The 9,634-nt window shown below is 40.7% G+C and overlaps 1 protein-coding gene across 1 annotated transcript; it reads right to left on the reverse strand.

Annotated features, from left to right (window-relative positions):
• Window positions 1-723: 723 nt before the first annotated feature.
• On the reverse strand, window positions 724-8,826 carry PCTP (phosphatidylcholine transfer protein). Its single transcript, XM_010185163.1, has 6 exons — window positions 8,683-8,826; window positions 6,343-6,574; window positions 2,606-2,685; window positions 2,100-2,271; window positions 1,339-1,406; window positions 724-875 (listed from the first exon to the last, which is right to left on the reverse strand). Exons 1-6 carry the CDS (start codon window positions 8,824-8,826, stop codon window positions 810-812), a joined length of 762 nt encoding a protein of 253 aa, XP_010183465.1. The 3' UTR covers window positions 724-809.
• Window positions 8,827-9,634: the final 808 nt, after the last annotated feature.

Raw genomic sequence — 9,634 nt, forward strand, 5'->3', positions numbered from 1 at the left:
TAAAATTACTTGCAATTTAAAGTTGGTCTCCAAGCTGCTTTACACAAAAGGCTACTGACTCTGAATATACCAACTTGTTCCTCTTAAATGAGACTCGGAAGCCAACTCCTCCCTTTTCTTCTAGCTGCATTCAGCTAATGGTTTTACCATTTTTAATAAATACAATTTTTAATAGTGTTGTGAATGCAAGGATTTAGGCACAAGTCCTTTTATATATGGACTTAAAGCCATCACAAGGAGGCTTAGTAACAGAGTTCCAGTTCCTACTGCAGACTTCCAGTAATTTACCTATATGCCCTCAGCATTTTTAAGTTTATAGCAGGTACACAGTTCAAGAATGACAAACCTGGCTAGCAAAGGTCTTTCCTCCAAAGAAATGCAAGTTTCATCATTCAATTTCAGTAGAAAGTCACCCTGCAAGGCCACAAAGGCAGATCCAGGCATAACACATGTAGAGAATTTTCGGTTCAAGTTCAGGCATTTTACCTTGCAAGATCATTGTCTCTTGTCCGAGGATGTAATATTTCAATCAATAATTCAGTCTAGCTGACACATGACAATCAGCATAAGCAAAGCCTGGGGGACAAGACTAAACTTCAGTACTTTCAAAAGGATGCAGCTGATGTTGGTGTGACCTCCTCAGTGGCTAGCTCTTCACTTGAAGATGGAAATAAAGATTAATAAAATTCAAGGCATAAAACAACTAAATTAAATTCTTTCTAATTTAGAGGTAGATTTGATCCAGTGTAATATATAATAGCCACTCCTGCAAGTGCTTTAGGAATTGAACAATTCAGATCAACTTTGACCTAAGTGCTCCTAGAATAATTATGGCAAGCTTTTTTCATATCCTTCAGGAAAGCAGGTACACCACTCTGTAAAGAGAAAAGTGGAAAAGTCATTCCTGCATAATGTAAAGAAAAAAGTATAAGCAAGATGAGAGTTCCTGCCATACAGATCAAGGCCTTCAAACAAATGCAGGCCAATTCTAAGATCATGTGCAATGCAGCAGACCATTCCTGTAATCTTTCATGAACAGACTGCGTTATTGAAGTTTGCTTGTGTTAAGGCTATTCACTTATGCTCTGAAACACGGAGTTGTTGTTTTTGTTGTACAAATTTGAGAATAATAATTTAAAATAAATTTAAGACAACTGCCATGAGAGCAGACAATAGTGAGACTCTACAAATGGTACTGCATAAGAGCTAGAAAGGTCAACACACCTGTTTCACAAAAAAGTAATTCTACCCAACATGCAGAGGACAGGTATGGATGCAGTGAATACATTGTCTGAAACAGGTGAGCCAAAGACAACTGTGTTGTCAACCTTTACTTACCTTGGCAGCCCAGTTGACCAGCCATGATGGAATCATGCCACCAGGATTATCAAAATAGTACATATAGACTAGGGATGAGAGAGAAGTTACCAGAAAGTTAACCAGTCATCGTTGGAGTGGCAGCTCTAACACCATATGACAGAAGCTGTCAGTGTGCGTGACAATCACCAAGCACAACAGTTCTGCTCTAAATGCTTCACAAAAAAGCCAAATGTGAAGTAAGTATAGCCATTTCCAGTGAACCTCTGGGAAGATGAGTGCGTCATCATATTAATTTAGACTACTGCAAACCATTTTAGGCAGCCTATCTTATAAAATAAGGTTGTCTTTAAGGGACTAATCTCAGACAGAAGTCAATCTCTAGGCAAACCCTTTAATCTGTAAATCTGTAGGACATGATACATCATTGCTAAGCTAACCAGACTGCAGCGTGCATCAGACTCTACTCAAATGAACTGGCTGGCAGGAAAAGGAGGGTGGGCTGGGAGGGGTCGGTGAGTGGGATGGGGGACGCAGAATGACGTGGTCAGTGGTCTATTCTTAACTACCCAGACCAAAGGTTAAGTAACAGATTCTTAACAGTAGCACACTGCACTGGATGTTTCCAAAAGTTTCATTAATTTTAAATTATTCCTAGTGTTCAGGACACCCACTTTATACTGACTGTTTAGCTTAACATTTCCAGTCTCCCTCTCTGTATTTTGCCAATACATACGTTCTTTGGCTACGCGACTTGCGGTCACACTTTCTTGGCCTCTTACCTTTAGATCCAGTCTCGCCATCACTTTCAATTGCCAGACTTTGTTTATAGCTTTTAACTCTGATAATGCCAGGCTTTTCAGGGCACTGAGGAACAGACACACTTTGAGCTAACACAACCCAGATCTTCCGCCCATCGACATCCATCTCTCGACATTCACGAATATAGACATACTGTATTCCAAGTTGAGGAGGCATGTCAAAACAGTGTCAGTTTGACACATGATGAATTGACAAGTGAATTCCATTATAAATACCAGCCCCTTCATGTTATTTCTCATGCTTCCAAAGGGCTCAGTCCTGCAGAGTAATAATTCAGCTATGTGAGCTTTAGCTGTGTATGGGAAGACGTATTCACTTTTCTTCATGCTGTACATTATTTGTGGAACATGAGGGCTGCAAGATCTTAGAACAAGTGCAGCAAAGCAGAAGGATCAGCACATTGTTGGGATCCCTGTGTCACCAGGTGACAAAAACTGCATGAGGAACAAAAAGCTTGAAAGGATACATCTCTGTTTGAGAGAGGAAAAGGGTACTTCACTTCCCAGTAGATTACTTTCTCACCATCATATGTTTTCTCATACAGTTCTACAGTTGAAAAAGGAAGATTGTTAGATATTTTTAATTTCTACTGCAACAGAACCATACGTGCTATCAAGAACTGCTCAGATTTCTGACATGAACACATTTTACAAGCAACCCTTATGTCAAGATTGATATGTATGCAAAGTCGTAACAATAGAAGACATAAAAAGAGTCCTGCAGCAGGGTTGTTCAGGAACCAAACACATAAAAATAGGTGGCTGATTTTTTGATGCTATTGAATTAATTGATTTTCAAAAAACCCACACAAAACAAAACCAACAACAAAAACACCCACACACAAAAAAAACAACTCACAAACCAAAAAAAACCCACCAAAACACAAAACCAGAACAATTCTGAGGAGAGATAGAGTCAAATTCCTTTTCAGACAGTTAACTTATTCAAAGCCTTTCCATCTCAAAGCTTTTTCTTTGCCTATGCATATTCTGTATAATTCTGAGCCACAAGCATTCTTTTTTGCAAGCATTTCATTATCCTTGTAAATTACTCTAAGTTAACATGGAACTAGGATGAGTACTGCTTTCTAATACCTGCAGAGGTCTTACACAAGGGATTAATGAAGTTTGGAAAAGCTATTAGGAATTTCACAGCAGTATATATAGGCAACAGCAAAGAAGCTTGAGCAGTTTATGAGCCTTCATTACACCACCTTCAGTCTGTCTGCAAACTCAATCAGAAAGGAGCTGAGTAGGAATAGGTCCTGAAGCACGGCAGTGACTCAGGTAGTAGTGCGGTATAAAGGAGAAAAACTAGTTCAAATAAAACTACATAACTGAGTTTGAAAAACTGTCTGCTTTACAGCTTCTGCCATTATCAGGGTAATGGATCTGACAGGCCATGGAGCTGAGCTAGGGTAAATTCCTGTCTGCTCAGGGATGGGGCATTACACTGGTGCAGTTAAAAAGGGTACAGTTCAGAAGGCGGTTCACATTAACAGTCAGCGTGGTCTTTTCCTCCTTTAGAGCACACTTGTGCCTAGGTGCTACATATCAGAGCTAATGCACACAGCCTGCCATATCACTTTCAGTGGTTTTGAAAATAAGGCTAGAATAGACTGATAATCTTGTTGCTAAAGCAAGAAGAGTGCCAGAGATGGGAGGTTCTTTCCATATATGACCTGTTCCAAACCAGGCTTCTGTTCCTATGTCCTGCAACTCGGCTGTCACCCATGGAAACAGCTTCTCCAGGTTGGAGCAGCATTGGATGCACCATACTCCCAGCGCTGTAACATGCTACAGCATTATGCTATCCACCAGAGGTCACTGGAGCATTGCTTGATGAGCTTTACTTTCATTTCTAACTGTAGAGCTTTCCATTTTCAAAGGGATTACGACACTGTTTTAAAGACCTCAATGCAATCGTTAGCTACTAACGCATCTATCTTTGTATCTTTGCAAACACAGAAAAAACCCACACAATAGGTAAGTCACATACCCACTGTATTCACTTTAGTCTGTCAATACTAGTGGACAGCTTCTGAGCAAAGCAGAATGCAGTGCATTTTAATCAATAATCAGATTTCACTTAGCATTACTACAACAGATCACAAGTCCGTTTTATTCATAATAGGCACAGCTGCTTTTGCTGCTTTAGCAGTTGATTATTACAACTAATTGATGGGAAGCGTGATCTCAGGCAGGATGGTGTTGCAGTCAGGCATAGCAAGTTTCAATATTGCTCAGGCCCAACCATTTTGTACCATGCCGCAGAAGCACACGGTACCTCAGTCACACAGCTTCCCTGCTGAATTGGCAGCTGCAGCACTGACCAGGATGTCCACACCTTGTAGATATCCAGGAGCGTGCTTTGGAAATAGCGAGGGTGCTAACAGCAGTGCAACAGCAGCAGACTGATACCAGAATTTCTGAGGCCTCAGGCAAACCCTTGGCAAGAACAGATCAAAGCACAACCCTCCAACGTACTAACAGGAATCCTGTCCATATCTGCCTCCAGTCTGCTGAACAGAACTAGAGGATAGAGATTACCTCCTCTTATGCTTAGCACAGGAGCAGTTCCTTTTCAACTAAAAGGCAGCTACTTCTGCTCTGGTCACGTTTCTGTTTCAGTGCCAGCCAGCAGAGAACTCTTCTTTGGACTGCTGTTATTGCTCAGCAGTGAGAGCCACACGGAACACAGACAGTAAAACAAAGAGCAAGGCGGCTCTGAATGGAAGATTTCTGGGTTTTGTCCCTAAATATGAAAGGGGGAAAACACAGAGTTATATTGTTCACATTGAAAATGTATCATATTTACATTTTCATCATATTTACAGTTCTAAAGAATGGGGAGGTTGTGTCAATTTTTAAGCTGAAAGTGTTAACGTTATGCTTATGCTCTTCAAGAGTTAACTTCTGTGAAATGCTGGACTTGAAGTACCAGGGCAAGTATAAATTCACAAATGAACATATCATTGTCAGCAAGGATATAAACACCAGCTCTGCAATATTATCTAGTTTTTAGTTTAAGGGTGTAGCTTCCCCCAACCGCTTCCTTTATTTTCTCTAAGAAGGCATTATTAAAAAAAAAAAAGGTGTTTGTTTAAGGATTCAGTTCTCCTAAATGCACTTAAATCAAAGACTACTGAAGTAACTCAAGATAACATGGTATTTTTACATCCAGTATGATTATGTTGAGTCCCACTCCAGTTCTTTTTGTTTCATTAATGGCAAAGTGGCCTTTGCTACAAGAAAGCTATTGCCCATTTTGATAAACAACACTTACTAATGAAGACACAGCTTCTTAAACTTGACCAAGTACTGACATGAGTCAAATATGTGGTTCTCTGTATCAATACAGCCAAAGGCATTACCAATAACAGTTCACCATAAAGCTGTCCTAGACTTAACAAACACAAAATTTAGCAGTTCCTTGGTTTTTAACACTGTTCATCGTTCAACACTTTGACCATATTTCAGTTTTATTGGCCTGAACTGATACTAAGCACAGGCTTAAATCAGAAGGGGTCCTCATCTTTAAAATAAATGGACTGCTGGATGCCTACATCAGCTGAATCGTTTCCTTGTTACTGCTGACTTAGGGTATTTTAACATCAAATGGATATCCAGATTCAACTCCCTTTTTCAGGGCAACATTAAATAAACACAACCAAATTCATTATTCCTTCTCTGTAAAAGCCTTAAGTCACCAACTGCTCTCTTCATACGCCCATTTCTGATTGTAAAAGGTGCCAAGAACAACCAATGCTTTCAGCAAAAGCCATTCCATCACGCCTCAAAGTGGTGCAAGCCATTGCACTCTTCCAGGCTCTGCTCCAATATGGAAAGATGCACAAAAAACACCATCTCCATTTCTCCCCAGAACATCTACTAAAATTTAACCTAGGAATTAGAAAAACTAGAAGCTGCAATGCTTCAGCATAATAAGTGATGTCAATTATATGCTTTAACCAACATGGAAAGAATTCGTTCCAGAAGGAAGCTAAATGGTGATGAGGTGTTAGCTGCTCCATGTCAGTGTTTACTTGTATATCTGCAGAGTGCAACCTTATCCCAAAAGATACTTAAGTCTGCCCCCAGAGTCTTTGGATGCAGCAACTTCAAAATACCTTTGAAGGAAGTTTTTGTGGGAAGCATCAATGTGGATAAAAAGGTTGCTTTTAAACCGCCTAGATGAGCTTACCTTTAACATACTGATCCCATTTTTTTCTGAAATCTAAGTCCATATAGACCTCTGCACACAGTTTTGGAGGACAGTCAGCAAGACCACCGAAGATTTTATACTCATAAAGTCCTGATTGCTGTGGAAACAAAATGGGGAGAGGAAAAGTCACACAGGAAAGGGAAGTACTCTGCAGCAGGGAGAACAGCTGAAGGAAGTTAGGTGGGGCACATACTACAAATATGCTCAAGAGCTGTGAAAGCAAGTGTTCAAAAAACAATGCAAGACTCAGTCTTTAACCTCTCGACTTTTTGATCTATACATGAAAGTTTAAATCCAGACAGGCTGACCTGCCCAACACAATGGTTGTTCCTTCCCTTACACCAGTACCCTTTTACTTCATGAGCAGTTCCAGAGGGAGCGTGCTTCTTCACACAAACATGCCCCTTGTCATCTCTAGTGGTCAGTGTGGACTAAATCCTGCCCACACCAAAGCTTACCAGAAGCATTAAATCCTTGTGGCGAGGTCTCCAGACCCTACATAATGTGCTTAAGAATCTCAGCCGTTTCCAGGAGGTTACCAAGTAATGCAAGATCTGGAATAAGCTTTCCAGCAAGTTAAGTATGCTTCTACTTCAGGCTGTGACACAAGAATGCTCCATAATGCTTATATTCATGCTTTATTCATGCTTATATGCTATACACTATTATATCTGGCTTGAATATTTATCGGCTCTTTTCTATCTGAAAGCTGTCTGTACTGAAGGGGTGGGGTGCAGGATATCTCCTATGTTAATGCTTTTGATGTTTCTCTCAGCATATGGAAACTCCATCTGTGCCTATAGAGCAATGCTTGTACTATTGTTAGTACTAGTTCAGGATTAAATTAAAACAATGTGAGTATTTTGAATACACAGTGTAGCAGTCAAATTCAAGCATTTCCAAGGAAAGGGAGGGAAGGATTATACAACATTTTGTTAGTGAATGGTTGATTCTTCTTCTCCTCCTCCCCTTCACAAATCAACCCTGGAAGATGAAGATTTGATGTACCAGAAGATAATAATACTTAATCTGTTTGACAGAAGAAAGCCATGCAGCGACTTTCTCGTTTAAACTATCAGAGCTTGCCTCAAGGATTTTGCACAGAATTGAGTGTTTTGTACCTTAGTGAGGACAGATTACAGTTTCACATTGCCAAACAGTCAAAGCTTTAGGACCACAAACTATTACATTGTATTGCTTTTATGTTCCACCCAACAGGCAGCTGGAAGTACCCGTAATACCTTTAAATTGAGCATTAACAAAAGGTATGCATACAATACAGGTCTTTAAAGCATTTTTTGCTATAGATAGAACCTCCATCAGAGATTAAAATAGAGCTGCAGAGATGTCATTTACTGTCACATAATTCAGAAGCCACTAAATTAAATTCAGAGTGCAAGTACTACACTACCTAATCCGCTGACTTAACTGACGGGTTTCTACCTTACACTCAAAGGCAGGCTCCCAACTAGTTCACAATTTCAGCTCAGTCATTCTTGCATCTGTAACCTTCAAACTCTCACACTGTCGCTCAAGACAGATCAAGAAATTACACTGTTGTTCTCGACCAGTCTCTTTGTTCCACTGCTAGACAGATCATGACATACATCACTAAATAACTTCTACTAAGAAAGGTGGTATTTTGATAACAGTATGAAATAACAAATCATGATCTGAAAAGTGAACGGTAGATCTTGCAGGAAGTAAGATGGACAAAAACATTCAATAAAAACAGCAATTTACAGTAAGAAAGTTAAACCAAGAGTGAAGTGTTTCAGGTTTTCAGAGGTCTATCAGCAGGAGAGTCCATCAGCGGGTTGGAATACAGCACGGAGCAGGAAAGCCCAGGAGATCTATTTGGGCAGCCTGCAGAGAAGGTGGAAAGAGAAGGCAACAGGAAATATAATTGCTGCCTTCAGCTTCCTGGACTACCACTGCTGTAATGAAGTTGCAGTTCAGTAAGTGTTAAATACCAATTTTTCCAGTAACAACTTTAAGCAAAGACCCTCTTCCTAGAACTTGGTTCTTCCTTCTCCTGTTGCAATTTGAAGCAACTGAAAGACAAGACAAAAAAGCTACTTATTTCCCAGCAGAATCAGAAGACTGGACTTGAAAAGGTCCCCTGCATCCTACCTAGGCCACCCATCTACCCTAAATTAAGGTCATTTGTACAACCTGCAAAAAAACCTCAGTTTATTCAAGCTTCAATTTATAAAAGAGCAGCAAAGCCACAGCAGCACAGGCTGCCCCAGTCCAAGTCTCACAGTTGCCTTCTCCCATTTATTTGGCTAAATCCAGCCTCCAACTTCCCAAAGGTACTTTGCCTTTGGTCACTGTGTGATGCATTGTCAGGTCGGTGATGAGCTCCAGTCCTAAGGTTTCTATTTCATCCACTCCAGAAGCAGCACTCCCAGAAGCCTCTATTGCATCTGCACAGCTAATTCCTGCACAGATACCTGGCATAGGCTCGCCGTTGCTGTGCGCTCACCGATAAGCTTGTCTTGCCATTGCCAGTTATGTCTGTGCTGTAATTAAGCACTATTTAGCACCACAAAACTCCAAGGTATATTAAATTACTTTTTTCTTTTTAATATTACTTTCCCTCCCCTGTCTTTCCTTTCACACAGAGCTATGTGTTTGCTTTATTTGCTATTTTTTGTAACGTGACCATGATCTTTCAAAATACAAATCCAAAATTTGTATTGTACTTCATGCAAACCATAGCATGAAGTACAGCTTTGTAAGTAGCTGAGAGGTAACTATGATCACAGATCTGAAGAATTAGGATATTTATATGGATTCAGAAGTCATTAGTACATCATAAATCTACATCAGAATCGCAACACTCACTATGTTAATCACTTACAAGTCAGTTCTGGAAGCCTAAACTTTTGAACTTCTTAAAAGAAGTACGTCCTTCCCACAATGGGGGGAATTTCATTCCAACACTTTCTGAACTCCTTTTAGAAGGAGAAAGTGGGAGATCGGTTTAAAGAGAGTTTTGAAAAGAGGGAGAAGGAAGGGAGGCGGGATCCTGCAGATCAGGAGGATGCTCTAACACGGGAAGTGCTCAGAGGCCGGTGCACAGGGACAGGTCGCCACCCCCCCTCCCCCCCACAGAGGGGCTTGGGAGAGAGGTGGGACACGGAGCAAACACCCAGGGAGACCCACGACTGCTCCTGTCGCCGACAGCGCCTTCCACCAGGAATTTCTCCAGCTGTTAACAGGCTTTGAGAGCCTCACAGTGTGCAGGTTCCCCCAGCAGTTTGTA

The sequence above is a fragment of the Mesitornis unicolor genome, unplaced genomic scaffold (assembly GCF_000695765.1).
Source record: "Mesitornis unicolor isolate BGI_N332 unplaced genomic scaffold, ASM69576v1 scaffold19595, whole genome shotgun sequence".
Classification (NCBI taxonomy): domain Eukaryota; kingdom Metazoa; phylum Chordata; class Aves; order Mesitornithiformes; family Mesitornithidae; genus Mesitornis; species Mesitornis unicolor.

Bases quoted from the DNA above. Each gene is read 5' to 3' on its own strand.
- PCTP (XM_010185163.1), bottom strand. From the start codon at position 8,826: ATGCCAGGTATCTGTGCAGGAATTAGCTGTGCAGATGCAATAGAGGCT. The intron at 6,575-8,682 runs GTACCTTTGGGA...TTGCTTTCACAG, and splicing joins ACACAGTGACCAAAGGCAAA to CTCTTGAGCATATTTGTAGT. The intron at 876-1,338 runs GTAAGTAAAGGT...TTCTCTTTACAG, and splicing joins TGGTCAACTGGGCTGCCAAG to AGTGGTGTACCTGCTTTCCT.